The 20,136-nt window shown below is 47.1% G+C and overlaps 1 protein-coding gene across 6 annotated transcripts in view; it reads left to right on the top strand.

The window, feature by feature from the left end:
• Positions 1-11,796, top strand: part of ACAD10 (acyl-CoA dehydrogenase family member 10) — a 37,844-nt gene extending 26,048 nt beyond the window's left edge. For 2 of the 6 annotated variants that reach the window (XM_080821484.1, XM_080821482.1), the window contains exons 11-14: positions 4,728-4,878; positions 5,834-5,982; positions 7,145-7,318; positions 11,182-11,796. In XM_080821484.1, the coding sequence (XP_080677610.1) occupies positions 4,728-4,878; positions 5,834-5,982; positions 7,145-7,318; positions 11,182-11,309 (602 nt within the window). In that variant the 3' untranslated portion in view covers positions 11,310-11,796. Of the gene's footprint in view, positions 1-4,727; positions 4,879-5,833; positions 5,983-7,120; positions 7,319-11,181 lie in introns of all 6 variants that reach the window. The other 4 variants (XM_080821481.1, XM_080821480.1, XM_080821483.1 and 1 more) reach the window with 3 other exon arrangements.
• Positions 11,797-20,136: the final 8,340 nt, after the last annotated feature.

The raw sequence follows: 20,136 nt of genomic DNA, 5'->3' as shown, positions 1-20,136 counted from the left end.
CCACCATCACCACTGTCTCCATGCACCAACTTTAGCATGAGCCAAAGAATTTCACTTTTTCTGCCCTGGAAATCTCAAGAGTATCTGACTCTTGATCAGTGTATATGCTTGGCTCTAGTCAAAAAGAACCTTCCAGCTAAGCTGTATTTTCTTTCTCTGCTTTTGGCCAAAATGTGTTTTCAGTAGGACCACATCAGAAGCTGCAGTCTCCCATGTACATCTGCCGTGTATATCAACCTCCTGCCCTTTCTGCCAAGTCACCTAAAATTCCACCTCTCCACAGGCACATGAGCTGAGTCCCCACAAGTGATCAGTTTGAAACACTTTGCTACAAAAGAGAAAGCTTGCTGACTTCCCAGCCCAAATTGAGGGGGATACTCCCCATCCCTTCCAAGGACAGCCAGATCCATTCCCCCCATATTCTTTTTTTTTTTTTTAAGATTTTATTTCTTCATTTGACAGAGAGATCGAGGATCACAAATAAGCAGGGGTGGGGGGGGAAGCAGGCTCCCCGAGGAGCAGAGAGCCCGATGCGGGGCTTGATCCCAGGACTCTGAGATCACGACCTGAGCCGAAGGCAGAGGCTTAACCCGCTGAGCCACCCAGGTACCCCCATCTCCCCCATATTCTAACCTGTTGACTAGGGATAGCAACTCAGTGTGGGTTCCCCTCCACCTCATTTGGAATTAAAAATGTATTTGTTGTTTATCTGAAATTCACATTTAACTGGGTATCCTGTATTTGATCTGGCAGCCGTCATCCCCAATAAAAAGGCCAATAGGCAAAGACAACACATGTTGTCCATATTGATCCATGTTTCAAGATGGAAAGAGCATTGGAGCAGAAGTTGGATGCTAATTTGTCAGGGACCTTGGGCAAGTCTCCTTACTTTGTTACAGTTTTCTCAATAGTAAGGTAGTAAAAGTTGGGTTAAAAAAAAAACAAACAAAATGTCCTGCACTCCCTCCCTCACAGGTGGCAGCTGTCCCTGTGCTTTGAATGAAGGTAAAGCCTCAGGCAGGTGCAGTGATGGGCAATGTGACATCCTGCCCTGGACAGACAGCAGCTTCTGTGCTGAGTGGATCCTTTGCCTTTTACTTTTAAAGGAGACTGTTTTGATGCTCTTTTCACTGACCTCTTAGCGCAAAGAGGCAGAGCAGAAATCTGATGTGATTTCACGTGAACCAAGGGCCGGCATCCTGGGCCACGGGCCGTGTTTTGAGCTTGGTAGCATAAAGCAGCTTCATCATGCTTCCGGTTCACTGATCAGAGACTCATGAGCTCTCCCTTTTCAAGAAACCTGTAATTTCTCTGGTGATGTCAGGAATCCAGCTGCTGGGCAGGGCATTGGCTATAAATAGACACCACCATTTGTGCACAGGGTGGCATATTTGAATAAATTTACATATTCAAATACATTTAAATATTTGCTTGCACAAGTGATTATCTCCATGAAACTCATCACGTGGGTTGCCTTTGGGAACAGAGCTGAGTGGCTGGCAGAGGGTGGGAAAAAGAGCACCGTGTGCCCTTCTGTCACTTTATTCCAAGCCATGTGTATGTATTATCTATTCAAGAGCACACATTCACATTTGTTAAAAAAATAAGAGAGAGAGAGATTGCACACAAACATGATTTCTAATTAAGAGGAACTTTTGATGGGACGCCTGGGTGGCTCAATCGGTTAAGCCGCTGCCTTTGGCTCAGGTCATGATCTCAGGATCCTGGGATCGAGTCCCAAATCAGGCTCCTTGTTCAGTGGGGAGCCTGCATCCGCCCCCCACCCCGCTTGCTCGTGTTCTCTCTCTCTGACAAATAAATAAATAAAATCTTTTTAAAAAAGCGGCACTCTTGACAAGGATCCTTTAGGTACAGTCCAGTTACCATAAAGAACCTTTCTATCACTAGTGACCTACAGGAGCACATAATCCTCTTTTCTTATCCCAGAGGGGCAGTCTGCTTGAGGAAAAATGTTTCAGTGCCTTGGCAGGGTTGATAGCAGCCAGTGGCCAACAGAGCCAGAGACAGGGGCAGCTGCGTCTGTTTCCCATGAGAAGAGAATGTGTGCAGCGCTGGTTGGTGTGTTTGGGATGGGAGGTCCCAAAACCGTATAGGAGATTTTCCTTAAAAAAAAAAAAAATTTTATTTATTTATTTATTTGAGAAAGAGAGAGAGGGAGAGAGAGCAGGGGGAGGAGCAGAGGGAGAGGGACAAGCAGACTCTGCACTAAGCACGGAGTCCAGTGTGGGGCTTGATCTCACAACCCTGAGATCATGACTTGGGCCTAAATCAAGAGTCAGATGCTCAACCAACTGAGCCACCCAGGCGCCCCAATATAGGAGATATTCCTGAAAGGCTCCTTTCACAAAGGCTCAGGTCCTGTGTGTGTGTTTCTTTTTTAAAGATTTATTTAGACAGAAACAGAGAGAGTGCGCATAGTTGCGTGTGAGCTAGGGGAGGGGCAGAGGGAGAGAGTCCTTAAGCAGACTCCTCCTGAGCGTGGATCTTGAGGCAAGGCTCGATCCAACAACCCTGAGATCATGACCTGAGTCAAAACCAAGAGTCAGACGCTTAATGAACTGAGCCACCCAGGTGTCTAACTCAGTTCCTATGGTCTTTGTATTTAACTTATTATAATTTTCAAACTTACAGAAATGTGAAATAGTACAATGAATAACTACATATTCCTACTACTAATTTTTTTTAAAGATTTTATTTATTTATTTGACAGAGATCACAAGTAGGCAGAGAGGCGGGGGGGGGGGAGTGGGCTCCCCGCTGAGCAGAGAGCCCGACGTGGGACTCGATCCCAAGACCCTGAGATCATGACCCGAGCCGAAGGCAGAGGCTTTAACCCACTGAGCCACCCAGGCGCCCCTCCTACTACTAATTTTAACAGGAGTTAATTTTTGCCATATTCGCTTCTCTTTCCTTCTCCCTCTCCCTCTGTTTCTGTCTCTCTCTCTATATATTTATATATATTTAACAAAGCTGTAGAAACCCTAGCACTTGACTCCTAAATACTTCAGTATGCATTTCCTAAAAATAAGGACGATCCCCAATACTACTCTCACGTTAAAGAAAATTTATAACTTTCCTTGAATATTTAAAACCCACTCCATATTCAGATACATTTCATCAATTATCCCCTTATATCTTTTTTTTTTTTAAAGATTTTATTTATTTATTTGACAGACAGATCACAAGTGGGCAGAGAGGCAGGCAGAGAGAGAAGGGAGGAAGCAGGAAGCAGGCTCCCTGCTGAGCAGAGAGCCCGATGTGGGGCTCGATCCCAGGACGCTGGGATCATGACCTGAGCCGAAGGCAGCGGCTTTAACCCACTGAGCCACCCAGGCGCCCCAATCCCCTTATATCTTTTTAAAAATGATTTCTTTATTTTAGAGAGAGAGAAGGCGGGGGCAGACAGAGAGAATCTCAAGCAGACTCTGCACTGAGCGTGGAGCCAGATGTGGGACTTGATCGCAGGATCCTGAGATCATGACCTGAGCCAAAATTAAGAGTCAGATGCTTAACTGACTGAGCCATCCAGGCGCCCCTCCCCTTAAATCTTTTATAAATGAATTTCCCCCCCTAAATTGGGATCTGATCAAAGAATCTAGAACAGTCCCTCCCATCACTTTTTTTCAATGAAATTTTTAACAGACCAAGTCAGTTGTGTTATATATTTATCTCGATTATTTCCTTACGGTTTTATTTACTTCTGTCTTCTGTAAATTCTATAATTCTAAAGGCTTGATTTGTTTTGGATGAAATTCCTATGGACTTTGATCTCCACTTCCCATGGCCCAGCAAGATCTTGCAAAGGGCAGGTGTCTAGATGGTCCAGCAGTGCGGAGGACTCCACAGAAGGAACCTGATCTTTCTTTCCTTGTCTTCAAACCCATCAGCCTCTGCGGACCATTTTTGTCTCAGCTGAGAAATGAGGGCTTGGCTTAGAGCCAGGGACCTGACACGTTTATTAATTATATGAATAGGCACAATTAATAATTGTCAGTTGACAATAAATCAGGGCAAATTGAGCGGCCTTCTGTGCAGCTCAGTATTTGGCCTGTTATGGAGGGATTTTGGTTAGCCTTCACAATGGTCCTGTGGAAGTGTCCGTACGTTCATACAGAAGAACCAAGGGAGGCTTGGTGCGGTTACATCAGTTGAAGACCTTGACTGTGAGCCGAGCTGACTGCAGAATTCCTTCCAGGGTCCAATCGCAGACAGAACTCACAAGTCCCTCAGTGGTAGAATCTCTTGGGTTTCTTAGCAAGCAACTGAGTAATGATAGCAAATCCTCATGTAGAACTTACTACATGCCAGGAGCATTTCCAGGGCCTTTATATACTTCATCCTCCCAGCAACTCTAAGGAGCATCTCTTTGATGAAGAAAAACTGAGGTACAGAGAGGTCAAGTGATGTGTCTGAGATCACAAAGACCGAGAATGGCAAAGCTGGGAGTCACACCCAGGCAGTCTGGCCCCAGTCCCTGCACTTAGCCAACCACTGTTGTTTAGCCAAAAAGGGATTTCTTGAAGGCTGTTAGGAAGCTGGTAGGATGTCTGAGAGGCCAGGGATCAGGCCCGCAGGCCTTGTGGCTGGGAGCAACTCCCACGTCCCACTGATCCAGCCACGGTGGCAGGAGCGTCCTTTACTTTCTGGAACCTTTGGAGGATAGGATGTTAGAGTGGCCTACCATGTTCGAATTCTCTTTCCCTCAGAGGACTATATTCCACAGCAGATGCAAACCTGGATTGAGCAGTATCGAGCCTCAGAAACCGGCACCATCCCGGCGATGGAGAGGCTCATCCGGTGGCTGCCCTGCCATCTTCCGAAGCAACAGAAGACGACAGTGGTGCACGGGAACTTCAGGTCTGTGAGGAGCGGCCAATGCCTAGATGTGAAAAACGGTGGGCAGGACACTTGAAAGGGAAATGAAGCAGCTGGCCTGAGCCCGACTTACAGTGGAGGGTGATTCCCTTAACAAAGGATCTCCCTGTGCGTGGCCTTCTAAGGTGGCGTTTCTCCACCTTGACCCGGTGACATTTGGTGACATTTGGTGACATTTGGTAATGATGGCGGGCTATCCTAACTGCCCCCAGGTCTGAAAGTGCACACGCGTGTCCCAGTTACTACGACTACATACAGATCTCCCAAACCACATGGCTGCAGACTGACAGCCGTAGTTTTGCTCACGAATCCGCAGAGAAGACTGAACAGCTGGGCTCCCTGGGCCTCTCTTGTCTGCTTGTGGTCCCCGCGTGGTTGCTCTGGCATCGAAGCTTCTGGAGAGCTGGCCTTCTTCCCTGGGGGGTGCTCGGGGCTGCAAAGGTGTGCGTTCCAAGAGAGGCCAGGCTGTTTGGAAGCTGATCCCCTTTTCTGAGGCTCTGGATTCACATAGTCTCGCTTGCCTGATCTATTTGTTAGAAGCCAAAGGCTTCAAGCAGCAAAGAATTAGACTCTTCCTTTTGTGAAAGGCATGTCCAAGGACTCGCAGACCTGTTTGAACCCATCACAGGGAAGGAGGAATTACCAGAACCCAGAGAGGATCGCCATGTGGAGAGGGCTACCTGACCCAAACTGGGCTCTGGGAGAGGGATACAGAGCCCCTCAGCCACCTGCCCCCTTCCTGTCTCCTGCTGGTGTCCTCATTGGCTGGGTCCACCTGAGCCAGAGGGCAGGGGAGCTAGCGGACAGGGGCACCGAGGGGCTGAGAGGGTGGGAAGGACCCTGGGAGGGGCAAATGGAAGACCCTCGGCACAGAACACACCCCAGGGCTCAGTTTCCTTAGAGCTGTCTCTCCACATTCCTTCCGTGGCTTGTTCAGGCTGGACAACCTGCTGTCCCACCCAGAGAAGGCCGAGGTGCTTGCTGTCCTTGACTGGGAGCTCTCTACCTTAGGCGACCCCTTTGCAGACGTGGCCTTCAGCTGCCTGGCTCACTACCTGCCATCCAGTCTTCCCGGCTCCCTGCGAGGTAGGAACTGGGGGGAGCGGGGGAGGGAGGAGGGAAGAGGCAGCTCCATTCTCAAAGCACCTGAGGCACAAAAGTAGCAGTGATGGCTGATGGCCTGGGTGAGTGAAATTGAGGTCCTGGTGGTCTGGGTGGAAAGTGCACTTGGAATGCATTTCTGTCCGCAGGGGGAGATGGGTATAGGGTGTATTTTAAGTGAGAAGGATATGTGCATAGACCCCTCTTGTGTTTTTACACAACTCATTTCTATTTAATTTTCTAAATTAAAAATACAAATTTATTTTGAAACATTGCAGCCAAAGACAAAAGAAAAAGTTAAAGTCGTGGATAGTCCCAGAGATGACCATTGCCAACATTTTCATCTTTCTGCATGCATACATAAGTTTGTTTAAATGAAAATGCGATTCAATGACTTTATGGCCTGCCTTTTTTCACTTAATTACATATTTTGGACATGTTTTCATGCCATTGAGTATTTCTTCTACAGCATCATTTTTAATCATGGAATAGGATTTTATTGAATAGAATTAACTTAATCAAGATGTTTGATTCCTATTTGGATATTTAATTTATTTCCGATTTCTTTTCTATTACCTCCCCCGAACCCTCACAAAAAACCAGTGAACATCTTTGTAGGAATAACCTTGCCTATATTATAAAGTATACTCCTGGACAAAATCCTAGGAACAAAATGTGCTACATGCTTCTAAGCCATGAAAAGATCACAAATGAAGCAAATCAGTAAAAAACATTATTTGTTGTTAATTTTTTTTCATAATTTGGCAGGACCTTTTTTTTTTTTTTTTTTAGCAGGCTCCACCCCACTCACGGAGCCCAGTGTGGGTCTTGAACTCACAGCCCTGAGATCAAGACTTGAGCTGAGATCAAGAGTCAGATGCTTAACCGACTGAGCCACCCAGGCACCCCGCCTTTACTGCCAATTTAGTCTGAAACTTTTGAGGGCCGATTTGTGAATAGCTTCGTGCTGGGATCCCAGCCTCGTGAGGGCAGAAGAGCTGCTGAAATACAGAGCTGAGGCTGTGAACTAGCCATGAAGCTCATTGTCAAGGGTGGAAGTGATTTTCATTATTTAGATCCTTGCGGCCACAAGGGAGTGGGCGGTCACTGACTGCCCGCACAGAGATGGCTCTGTCTGTTGCCTCAGGTTTGCGTGACTGTGATCTCACTCAGCTGGGAATCCCTACGGCAGAGGAGTATCTCAGAATGTACTGCCGTCACTTGGAGATCCCTCCCCCTGAGAACTGGAACTTCTACATGGCTTTCTCCTTTTTCCGCATGGCCATAATCCTGCAAGGAGTCCACAAGCGCTTGCTCCCAGGTAATGCTGCCTTAGGGTCTGAGTCACGGCCACGCAGCTTCTCCCCGGAGGGAGCCCCCCCCGCCACCACTGCCACCACTGTGGCCACAGAGGCTTCAGAGGGCCCAATTTGCCAGAATTCTGTAAGATTCGGTTAATTCCACCATCTGTCATTAATGGCATGTACATATTCTTTAAAATATTTAAACTTTTAAAAATTATTTTTTAAGAGTTAATTATTTATGAGAGAGAGAGAGAGAGAGATAGCAACCATGTGCAAGTGGAGGAAGGGCAGAGGCAGAGAGAGAATCTCAAGCAGACTCCCCACTGAGCACAGAGCACGACTTGGGGCTCGATCTCATCACCTGAGATCATGACATGAACCTAAATCACGAGTTGGATGCTCAACCAACTGAGCCACCCATGTGCCCCAAACTTTTAAAAAATTATTAACATACAAAAAAGAAATTTAAGTAAAAACCTACATGGCAAGAATTAAATCATAAAGAATACAAAATTAGGGCGCCTGGGGGGCTCAGTGGGTTGGGCCTCTGCCTTCGGCTCAGGTCATGATCTCAGGGTCCTGGGATCGAGCCCCGCATCGGGCTCTCTGCTCAGCAGGGAGCCTGCTTCCCTCTCTCTTTCTCTGCCTGCCTGTCTGCCTACTTGTGATCTCTCTTTCTATCAAATACATAAATAAAATCTTTTTTTAAAAAAGAATACAAAATTATTTTCCTTTCTTCTCAGTATCATTTCTCAAAGATAAATACTACCCTTAATGGGCCCCCCAATTTTTTTTTAAGATTTTATTTATTTACTTGAGACAGAGATATACAGAGCGAGAGAGAGAGCAAGCAGCAGCAGGGGAGAGGCAGGGGGAGAGGGAGAAGCAGACTCCCTGCTGAGCCCAGAGCCCGAGGCGGGGCTCAATCCCAGGACCTGGAGATCAGGACCCAAGCCGAAGGCAGATGCCCAACCATCTGAGCCACCCAGGCACCACCCACCCCCTCCAATTTTTTATGTGTCTCTGTCTTCTAAGTTTTTAAAAGATTTTCTTTCTTTCTTTCTTTATTTGACACAGAGAGAGAGTGAGTGCACAAGCAGAGGGAGCAGCAGAGGGAGAGGGAAAAGCAGACTCCCCACAGAGCAAGGAGCCTGATGCTCCGGGCTCGATCTCAGGATCCTGGGATCATGACCTGAGCCGAAGGCTGATAGTTAACCAACTGAGCCACCCAGGCTCCCCCCCCTCTAAGTTTTATAAAAATGTGACTAGCCTACATGCATTTTTAGTACCTTGATTTTAAAATTTTTTATGCTTAACAGTTCCTATGAAATATTTGTGTATGTACATATATAGGATATGATATGTATATGTATAGGATATATATGATTATCATAGATATACTTCACAACAACGTAAGATATATTCCCTGCTTGTTTTTTGCACTTAACAATATTGAGAGGGACCTTTCCACATGAGTATGTTCAGATATACATCATTCTTTTTTATTTCTATAGAACATTCCATTGTATGGATCTAGTGTGATTCATTTAACCCATTCTCCTATTGAGGTATTATTCTTGGATGGTTTGCACATTTTTGCAATCACAAATGATGGATGGTGAACATCCTTTTTCAGACATTTGTGAATATACCTAAAGGATAAATTCCTAGAATTGGAATTCCTAAGCTAAAAGTATGTGCATTTTAAAATTTTGTAGATGTTGCCAAATTGTCCAGTAAGATGAAACCTGAAGGAGAAAAAAGATTGTGTTTTCTTACATGGTACATCTACATACATGGGGAAATGCTTTATTGAACTAGCTAGGAGTTAGTTCTGCATTATATCTTGTGCATCTAAACTCCTGGGAAGAAAAGTTAAAGGTTGATGGTTGAGTCAGATACATATATATAAATGAACATATCACCTATAGAATGTTCACATATATCTGAGAGTACAGCACAATCTTATTTGTTTTAATTCTAAATCTCACAGGATAGCAAATGAAATCATCTCTCTCCTAAATTAGTTAAGAAGCTAGAATTCTAGGCAGATTACAGTTTGCTTCCTATGTGGGACGGAAGACAGGCAGAAAGAAAGCACATAGACCTTGCCAGAAAGTCCTAGAAAGTCCCAGAAAGTTCTAGAAAAGTCCCAGTAGCACTATGTACGCCCAGTTTTCCGCATGTCATAATCTCTAAATTCCATTCCCACCAAAAGGAACTGGGACTTCTTAGATAAGTGGTTGTGTTCAGGTCGAGGGCAGGATGTCTACAAGTGAGCCTGGAGCACCTTGTTGAACCCGTAAGCAAGGGAGCCATTGAGGACAACTGGGGTCATCTCTACAGGACTCAGGAGCCAGCCTGAATAGGCCCCCACTGGCTTACGATGGGCGACATTGAGCATCAGCAAGGATGAAGCTGAAATGGATGGGAACTCACCAAGTGTGTTTACATCCCAGAGTAAAGAGCCACGCTAAAACAGAGTCAAAATCTCATTGATGGGTTTGGAGGACACCAGGGAAGCGATCCTTGATTCTAAAAATGGATAAAGAAAGGGGGCAAAATCAAGGATTTATCCTGCCTATCGTGTACAAGTTCTAGGTCAGGCTAATCAAGTAACTGATGAGGGCAAGTTTCTCTCTAGGAAGGCATCCCAGACAGAATGACAGAATTAACAGATCACCAGTTTTCTACCCCTAATACATTAATGGATCTGGAAAATAAGCATCAACAGGGCTCACATCAGGAAGAGAGAGACGGCCAGACATTGTGTACTGCCTGGTGCTTCTCCCAAAAAGTCAGACCTGGATGCAACTGAGTCTGTCGTGCTAACTGCCAACTCACAGGAAACAGAGGGTTCAGAGGAGCAAGTTAAACAGGACCCCCCGGGCACAGCCGCTCACCAACTCCAAATTCTGGACACTTCACAGATTCCTCAACAAATGAATGTCAGGGGGGAAGAGAAAAGATGAAAATGGAACCTGCAGATCACAAGGGACTTAAGGGGCACCTGGGTGGCTCAGTTGGTTGAGCACCGACTCTTGGTTTCAGCTCAGCATTGGACTCTTGGTTTCAGCTCAGGTTGATCTCAGGGTCATGAGATCGAGTACCAAGTACCACACAGGGCTCCGCGCTCAGTGAGGCGTCTGCCTCAGATTCTCTCGCTCCCTGTCCCTGGCCCTCTGCTCCTCCTTCCCTCCTTTCTGGCGCTCCCTCTTTCTCTCTGTAAAATAAATAAATAAAATATTTTAAGGGGGGGAGGGGATTTAAAAGACACTCAGCCATTATAACGTTTGAATCTTTAGATCCCTATAAAAAATTTACGAGATAGTGAAATCTGAATTCTCACTGGACCGTCTGGACGGTTGATGACATCAAGGAGGCACAGCTAACCTTTTTAAGCATGATGATGGTATTGTGTGTTTTTAAGTCTTTGTTATTAGACATCAGTGAAGTATTCATAGATGGAATGATGCAGTGTTTGGGATTTACTTCAGGAAAACCCAGGGCAGTGAGGGTGGGGATGACAGAAAATCTAAGCTCAGTGGCAACAGCAGAAATATTGGGGATCTTCCTGATTTCATTTAGTTTCTTTAGACGGAAGGAGCAGGGAGCAGTCCCGCGGAGCCTGACTCCCGGCTCCCACCCACTGATGTAAGCGTGGGCACGCCTTCTCTCTGAGACCCAGATCCTTGTCCATAAAGTGGGGAATAAAATCATTTGCTGCTTCGGGAATTCAGTGAGCTATAATCATACACGCAGAGCACTTAGCACCGCATCTGGAATGTGGCAAGTGCTCAGCAAATGCTAGGAGATGCTAATAGCATTATTATGGAGGGTCGTTTGGGAGTAATCACTGGTTTTCTTTGCTTCTGCTTAGGGCAAGCAGACTTGGCAGCCGCGGAACAAAATAAAAAGCTGACTGAGTATGTGTCGAACCTGGCCTGGGATTTTGCAGTCAAGGAAGGGTTCCGGGTCTTCAAAGAGATGCGGCCACAAAACCACTAATGAGGTCCTGCCGCACTCAGGCCAGTCATGGCCCCTGCTGAGCAACCCCACTACCCGCTGGAGCAGCTGTATCCTCTTCACAGACTCCTCCCCAGCTCAGGCCTCAAAGGGCACTCTGGTTCTCTGTCCAGAGGGTCTTTCTGCACCTCTCAGGGACCTGTCTCAGTGACTGCGGCACCCCGCTGAGTCAGTGCCACGGCCACCCCCCCCACCCCCGCCGGCACAGCTGGACGGAGAGCAGCGTGTTGTGAGCCGGTGAGATGTCAACAGGGCAGGACCTCAGCTCACTGACCCGACATGTCTGTTCCCCTCGGAGGCAGGGAAGAGACAGGAGGGCCGAGGTGAATTCATCTTTGCTTTGCATCGTCATTGGGGAGAGCCAGCTCGAGATGACTCAGCTTTCACTTCCTGGGCTCATTATTTTATTCATATTTGTATGATGTAAATGTGAAGCCGTGTGAAATAAAATGCGTCAGTTCATAAAGTCTCTCTTTGAAGAACCCGCAACATCAAAGCCAGAGGGCTAGAGTCCGCTGCAAACTGTTGACAGACAGGGACACCCCTTTAGCTGATGATGGAAATTTCCTGCTGTTCTCTGTCGGGAGGAGTCTTGGCTTGTGTGCGTTTTTAAGTTATTTGAAGTCTTCAGGAGCACACATTTTGCCCATGATGCAGCCATCACCTACTTTTTAAGAAAATGGCATTATCCCTTTTTTTCTGGTTACAAACCGATTGCAAAATAACCAAAGCTCAAATATGATGAGTAAAAAAGAGTTCATGACATAGAATTACTTCTCTAAAATTCTCTGCTGTCTGAGATAATCACTGTCAACAGTTTGGTGTTGCTTTTCTCTATCACAAACTAACATATTCCTGTGTTGTAATGGGATTGTTGTATACACTCAAATCTCCCACTTGCTTATTTAATGACACATCAGCGCCTGGAGATGGACCGTCCAAGGTGTTCGCAGTCTGGGTGTAGGTAATTTGTCTACCCTCCCCTTGGCTGAGGGACGCGGTGGGTGTCTCATTTGGCAGGCTGGGTCGTTCTGGATCACTTAAGCATCAAAGGACACTAGCCAGCTGCTGACATGGACAGGGAAGCTGAAGACCCAGCTTTAGAAGTCAAGGGAAGGCAGGCCACAGAGCGTGCAAAGGTTGTCGAAAGAGCTGCCGGCTGGGCGGTCTCTTTGGTAAGCTTCCTCAGGACTCTGGAGTTTGAGATGGGGATTTTCAGAGGGCAGGGAATCAGGGGAGTAGATCCCAAGGCCACACCTTCATTGCCCTGAAGCAGGGAGAAGGAAGGCATGTCCGGCCCCCTTCACTTTCTGCAGTGGGAGACTGCCTTGATCCTATTAAAATTTATATAGTGAGGGAGTCCTCCAGAATAAGAAGATGATTTGGGGCGGCTGAGTGGCTCCTTCGGTTAAGTGTCTCACCCCTGATCTCAGCCCAGGTCTTGATCCCAGGGTCATGAGTTCAAGCCCTGAGTTGGGCACCATGCTGGGTATGGAGCCTACTTAAAAAAAAAAGAGGAGAAGGAGAAGAAGAAGGTGGTTTGGCTCTTTTGCAAGCAAGGTGCATGGAATGCTCTTACACACTTCTATATACATTTACTGCTTCTACAACAGGATAAATTCTTTGAAGAGAAAATACTGGCCCAAGAATGAGACCATTTAGTGTTTTAAGAAATACTGCCAAGGTTGTTTTCAAGATTTTAAAATTTTGGGGGCACCTGGGTGGCTCAGTGGGTTAAAGCCTCTGCCTTCGGCTCAGGTCATGATCTCAGGGTCCTGGGATCGAGCCCCTCATCGGGCTCTCTGCTCAGCAGGGAGCCTGCTTCCTCCCTCTCTCTCTGCCTGCCTCTCTGCCTACTTGTGATTTCTGTCTGTCAAATAAATAAATAAAATCTTTAAAAATAAATAAATAAAGATTTTAAAATTTTTAAGTAATCCCTAAATTCAACATGGGGCTCGAACTCACAACCCCGAGATCAAAAGTCACATGCTCCAACCACTGAGCCAGTCAGGCACCCAAATATTGCCAAGTTTTGATCAAGAAGCTGCTCACTAACTTATGCCCCCATCATTAATGCATGAACTGCCCTTCCCTCCACAGCTTCCCGCCAACACACTTCATCCTCGTGCATGTGATGTAAGCCCATCAAGGGCACAGAAACATTGGAAAGAAAACACTCATCAAACACATCCAGACTCTAAAAGAAATGCCGAGGCAAAACCTAGATTAGGGATCATTCGACTTCCAGTTATACCTGCATGGGAACATGATGGTAAGATTTGTGGGTAAGGAGGTGAAACTGTAGCTCATGGCGTTCCTCCCAAGTGTCATTATTCCCCAAAATAGGAGGATGCATTCGGCCATTTGTGGTGCATTTCACAAATCCTGTGAGGTACACATTGTTAACCTTGATTTAAAGGTAGGAAACAGATTAGTCCAGGGACACAGCTAGGAAGACTAGCGTATGGATTCCTGTCCAGAGCTCCTGGGTTCAAATTCTGTGGGTCCCCCAGACATACACAAGGACATGATTAGATCCATTTCCTTATTCTGCCTGTTTAGAACTCCCTTGCTTCTTACTATACACCCCCAGCCTCCTTTATTTGTTCCAGTTAATCTTCCCTTTTGCTCCTTGGTCATTGCACTCTGACCTGTTCAATACCAACAGTTCAATACCTTCAATACCAACAGTGAGACCAGTGCATGTACTGACTTTGGAAGTATGGCCCAATATCAATGTAAAAGTCAGGCCAGCTGGTCCCCTCCCCATGAGAAGAAGTGATGGCGATTATATTTCACTAACATTTAGCGCAGCCTGTCGGCTTCTGTGCCGGACACTTTATATTCCCTGTGTCATCTTATCTACCCTTATAGCAGCCCAGTCAGGTGAGTGTTCTGGACCCTGCTTGGGTTTGGGCTGCCTAGGGGTCAGTCCCCTTTCTCAATGGCAGCACCTAGTTTCAACTGGGGGCACTCCTTTCCCCCTTCGGACACAGTGGCCACATTGTCAGGGTGACAACCCAGCCTTCCTGGCCAAGAAATGGCCACATGAGCCAAATGAGGCCAGTCAGACTGTCTGGAATTGGGAGACTGAATGGTATTTTTGAGAAGAAACACCGACACTCACTCATTCCCCAGCAGGACTGCTGACCGTCCCGTCCCCTGTGATCCTCTAGGGTGTCTGTTTTGGAGCCTCCTTCTCTAATCTGAGCTCCTGAGAACCTTTCCGTTCAGTTCCTTTTTTCCCTTTAGTTAGTGACATTTGGTGTCTACTGCTATAACTCAGTAGTCCTGACTGATTCCTGACTGATTGGTGGGTTGTCATGTCCTGTTGCACAGATGAAGAAAATGATCAAATACCTTGCCCGGCAGGAGTGGTGCTAAAGTAGGTAATCTGACTGAAGCCCGAGTTCCTGCCCCTCATGCTAGATTTCCTAGTTACCTAGCCGGGAGCTCTGTTTAGAAATCTGGGGTTCCTTGTCCAAGGAACATAGTTGCCCCTCATCAAGAAAGCTGGTTCGGGGGTCTGCCTATGCACCATATCAGAGCCGCTGAGGCCGCAGGCACAGGTACTGGGCCTGCTTCCTACCAGGCACACTAATAGATCCTTCAGTGTCCTGTGTTCGCGGAGCATGTTCTGGAAGATTCATTATAACCCTAGGAATGCTAACAACGGTGGAGGGTCGGGTACATGCGGTGTCTGGGATATGGAGCCTGCAGGGAGTGAATGGACAGCCACCATCGCAGCTAGGACCCCGCACCCCAGGGTGGCTGTTATAATGAGCATAACCGCACCCACAAATCTGCAGGCTTTCTCTCCAGCCCGATGATGCTGACTCACATTATTTTTGGCACACACTTCATTTCTGGCTGTCTACTTTCCTCCTTCCAATCCCTTTCACGATTTTCCATAGGCCAAAATCCACTGTATTTCCCAGACTTATTTTTCCTGGGCTAGGAGAAAGCCAAGGCTGAAAGACTTTGGAGCTTTTCCTCCCCTTGGAGACGGATCCCAAGAAAACAGTATGGAGCAGGACTGACCAATGTTGAGTGTGCACATTTGTGTGAACTCCTGGGCATTCTGTATGCGCCTGAGTTTCCTCCTTTACAATTTTCTTGAGCGTGCAAGGATATTCTAGTCTTCTGCAAGAATGCCAGTCCCCCTCTGGCGTCGCAGGCTTCCCTCTGGCTTCATGGGCTGCAGGAACACTGATCCGAACTCAAACTTCTCATGAGGGAGGATGGCTTCCAGCAGCTGGTTGGAGCCAGAGCAAGAAAGCCACTCAGGATGGGAGTCTTCCAGAAAAGATAAGAGCCATGCGAGGCTTGGGCCTGGCTTGCTTCTGAGAGTCTTCGGCTCCCCAGTTCCAGTCAGTTGTCTTTCATCAAAGGAGGTTTATGGCTGGGCTTCCGGAAGAACCTTCGTGAAGGTGTCAGAGAATATGACTTGGAAGGAGCGCTGGCTCACACTTCCAGGGGATTTGAAATTTTGAATATGGACATGGGAGCCACTGTAATGCCTTCTCGCCTTTTTAGTTCTTTAATTGTTCCGTTCCAGATTCAGGGAACGTGGAGCAAAAGGCCCATTGGCTGATTCTGTTCCCAGGAGGAGAGACCGGCTCCCCTTCTGCTAGGACCCAGCCTCAGGCACCTCGCTTGGGACACCACCCACCGGGGCTCCTTCTCATCAGGCCAGACCCTTGCGGGGCCCCTCTGAGCTCTGCTGGGCAGGGAGCCTGGAGTGAGGGGCCATGGCCAGCTCTTTGCTGACATGGTCACCAGATCACACGGGTCAACAGAGGCATCACACATGTGAGGCGCCGGGAATCTCTCCTTCACTCCCCCACCGTCTTCGGTGTGTCTTGGGCATCTCCACTGGAAAGGCAGAGGGTCACCTGTCAGTGGCTTCTCCCTCCTGACAGATCAAGGTGTGCAACATCACAGGGGCCCGTGATCATCCCGCCCTTTATCACACCTTCACTCTAAGGGCTGTGTGGACCTCACTTCCGCAGAAGGTACGAATTATCACCCCCATTGGACAGAGGAGAAAACTAGGACCAAGAAGCGACTTGAGTCACTTGCCTATGGTACTAGCCCCCTGCCCCGCATATAGGGAACCGAGAGGGCAGGGTTGGCCTGATTCTGAAGCCTGTGCCCATGACGTTGACAGCACCTGTGGGAACAGCAGAACCTGCTGCTAGTGACAACGTAGCAGTTGTCAGCCTCTTGTCTCTAAATTATATCTTCAACTCTATGTACTGATTATTTTTAAAAAATGCTCTTGTGATGTTGGATTCATTCCTCACTGGGACAAAAACCGATGGCTCTCATTTCTAGTCTGATGATGTGAGGTCTTCCTGAGCTCGCTCTGCTTGCCGGCTGCGGCTGATGGCTCCGGCGGCAGATGACAGGGTCTGCCTCTCTCCTTCCCTCTCCATCCTGGATCCTCGCTGCCACCTTGGTGTGTTTAGGGGAAAAACAGACCCACAGGCCCCGAGCCCCCGGCAGCAGTCACGTCCCCATGGATACTCGGGGACGGAAACCACCCAGGCTGTGACAGCATGTGGGCTGGAGGAAGGTCCAGGTTAGGATCCCAGGAGCAGCTCACCTCTGTGTGTGGCTCTGGGAAGCCCTTGCTCAAGCTCAGGACACAAAACCTCCAAGAATATGATGACATTTGGAAGGCCCCAAGGCAAATTTCAGACGGGTATTTTTATACTTTTTTTTTTCCTCTTCTGAATGTAGAAGATAAGCCAAGAATCTGTGATATGAGGAGGGCACACAAGACAGAAGCAGTAGGTGGGACACGCACTGTAAAATGTCTCTTCTAGATCCCAGCAGACAGCTGACCTCCAGGCTTGGAGCCCCTCCCACAGGGGCTCTTTCTCTCTGCTGACAGCATTTGCATTTTTATTTTCAGTGTTTCCAAAGGATCACTATACTGTTAGAGTCGCATCCCACCAAGGAGTTTCAGTTCAAGGTAGAGTCATTCATTTAACACTGCAAATCAGTGATTTATTTTCCGTTTTCAATAGGCTCCCTCCTGCCCTCCCTTCCCCATCAACCATGCCCCAGTTAGAAGGCTGAGGAAGGGGCAGGAATATTGCCAGCCAGTGACCTGAACTGTTGCAAGGGATAAACACATCCAAGGGAAACAGGCAGACAGGCTGCTCGGTGGAAATCTTCTGGGTGTTTCAGAGGCCCTGGTGAAGTCCCGTTTGAACAGGTGGGCATGCTCAAGGAGAACATGGTCTGGGCCCCTGACCAAGGCTGCGAGATCACCCAGGGCAGACTGGAGCCCAGCAGGATCCACCAAGGCATGCAGCGGACTGGGTCGTCACAGAGGGTCCCAGTGCTCGGGAATGCCCACTGAGTGCTTCTCCTTGTGCCAGATCTGACCCAAAACAGCCATCTGTCTGTTTTGCTTTGGGACCTCAAATCCTAATCGTTTTCGGAGAGCACTTAGCAGGTGAAGCAAGATGATGTTCTTGCCAAGAAGCTGTGTCCCTGTCTTTGCTTTGCATCTGTTACTTTGGTGAAATTCAGAACACAATGAGTCTCCCTCTGTCAAGGTGATCAGAAGGAAAAGGCCAGCCTCTACGTCAGGAGGGGGCAAAGTTCCAAGGTCCAAAAGGTCATGGGGCTGCTGAGGATCACTTCTGCTACTAGTTCATTTTTAAACATCAGATACCAGAGAGAGCCCACATTGGTGGCTTTTGTCCCTGGGGTTCTTGTGTCTAGCCCTATCCTACCCTAGTATCCCAACATGTCTACAGAAAACTTTATTCCTTGATCCCCTCAAAGGTTGGAAGCCCTGCAAAAGAGAGCTATCCCTGGGAACGGTAATTCAAATCAATGGCGTCAATTTCACAAAAATGAAGCCAACCCTTGAGACCAAACAATGTCTCACATGTACCTCTGTACAGATAGAACAAAGGTGGTCCTGTGTGTTTGGATGACTGAGCAAAGCTTCTACGATTCACACCCGTTTGAGCTGAGACTGACTAGTTCTTATTCCTTTAAAAAGAAAGTGCTCCTCACAATTCAACACCAAAAAACTCACAAATAATCCAATTAAAAATGGGCAGAAGACATGAACTGGATGAATTCTCCAAAGAAGACATCCAGATGGCCAACGGACACACGAAGATGCTCAACATCACTCAGCACCAAGGAAATGCAAATCAAAAGCACAATGAGATACAACCTCACACCTGTCAGAAAGGATAAAGTCAACAACACAAGAAACAGCAGGTGCTGGTGAGGTTGTGGAGAAAAGGGAACCCCCTTACACTGTTGGTGGGAATGCAGAGTGCAGCCACTCTGGAAAACAGCATGGAGGTTCTTCAAAAAATTAAAAATAGAACTACTAGGGGCGCCTGGGTGGCTCAGTGGTTTAAAGCCTCTGTTTTCAACTCAGGTCATGATCCCAGGGTCCTGGGATCGAGCCCCGCATCGGGGTCTCCGCTCAGTGGGGAGCCTCCTCCCCGCCCCCCCGTCTGCCTCTGCCTACTTGTGATCTCTGTCTGTCAAATAAATAAATAAAATCTTAAGAAAGATATGTAACTACCCTATGATCTAGTAATCGCATTACTAAATACCCAAAGAATACAAAACACTAATTCTAAGGGACACACACACCCCTATGTTTACTGCAGCACTATTTACAATAGCCAAGATATGGAAGCAACCCAAATGTACATCGATAGATGAATGGAAAAAGATGATGTGATATATACATAAAATGGAATATAATCCAGCCATAAAAAAAGAATGAAATCTTGCTGTATGCAATGACATGGATGGAGCTAGAGTGAAATAATTTAGGGAAAGACAAATGTATGATTTTACTCATACTTAGAATTTGAGAAACAAAACAAATGAACAAAGAGGGGGAAAAAAAGAGAGAAGCAAACCAGGAAACAGACTCTAAAACATAGAGAACACACTGATGGTTACCAGAGGGGTAACTAGGCAGATGGGTGAACTAGGTGATGGGGATTAAAGAGTACATTTTCGGGGCGCCTGAGTGGCTCAGTGGGTTAATCCTCTGCCTTCAGCTCAGGTCATGATCCCAGGGTCCTGGGATCGAGCCCCACATCAAGCTCTCTGCTCAGCGGGGAGCCTGCTTCCCCCTCTCTCTCTGCCTGCCTCTCTGCCTACTTGTGATCTCCCTCTCTCTGTCAAATAAATAAAAAAATAAAATCTTTTCTTTTTAAGATTTTATTTATTTATTTGACAGAGAGAAAGACAGTGAGAGAGTGAATACATGCGGGGGAAGCGGGAGAGGGAGAAGCAGGCTTCCCACCAAGCAGGGTGCCCGATGTGGGGCTCAATACCAGAATGCTGGGATCGTGACCGGAGCCAAAGGCAGACACCCAATGAATGAGCCACCCAGGCACCCCCCAAAAATAAAATCTTAAAAAAAATAAAGAGTACACTTTCAAGGGGTATCTGGTTGGCTCAGCCAGTAGAGCACGAGACTCTCAACCTCGGAGGTCATGAGTTCAAGCCCCATGTTAAACATGGAGGCCACTTAAAAAAAAAAAAGTACACGCATCACAATGAGCACTGAGTAATGTATGGAAATGTTGAGTCACTATATAGTACGCCTGAAACTAATAGAACACTGTATGCTAACTATACACTGCAACTAAAATTAAAAACTTAATAAAGTTAAAAAACAAAAAGAAAGTGCTCCTGTCTAAGGGTTCAGATATGGTAGGTTAGCCCCATCCTGTGCTGAAGCTCGGAGCAGCCCTCCTGGGGAGCTGTTTGACCATCATGGTCAAAAGTCTTCAGAAGGTAC

The sequence above is a fragment of the Martes martes genome, assembly GCF_963455335.1.
Source record: "Martes martes genome assembly, chromosome: 13".
In the NCBI taxonomy this organism is placed as follows: domain Eukaryota; kingdom Metazoa; phylum Chordata; class Mammalia; order Carnivora; family Mustelidae; genus Martes; species Martes martes.
The sequence above is the reverse complement of the archived record's forward strand: the minus strand, read 5'-3'. Positions and strand labels throughout refer to the sequence as shown.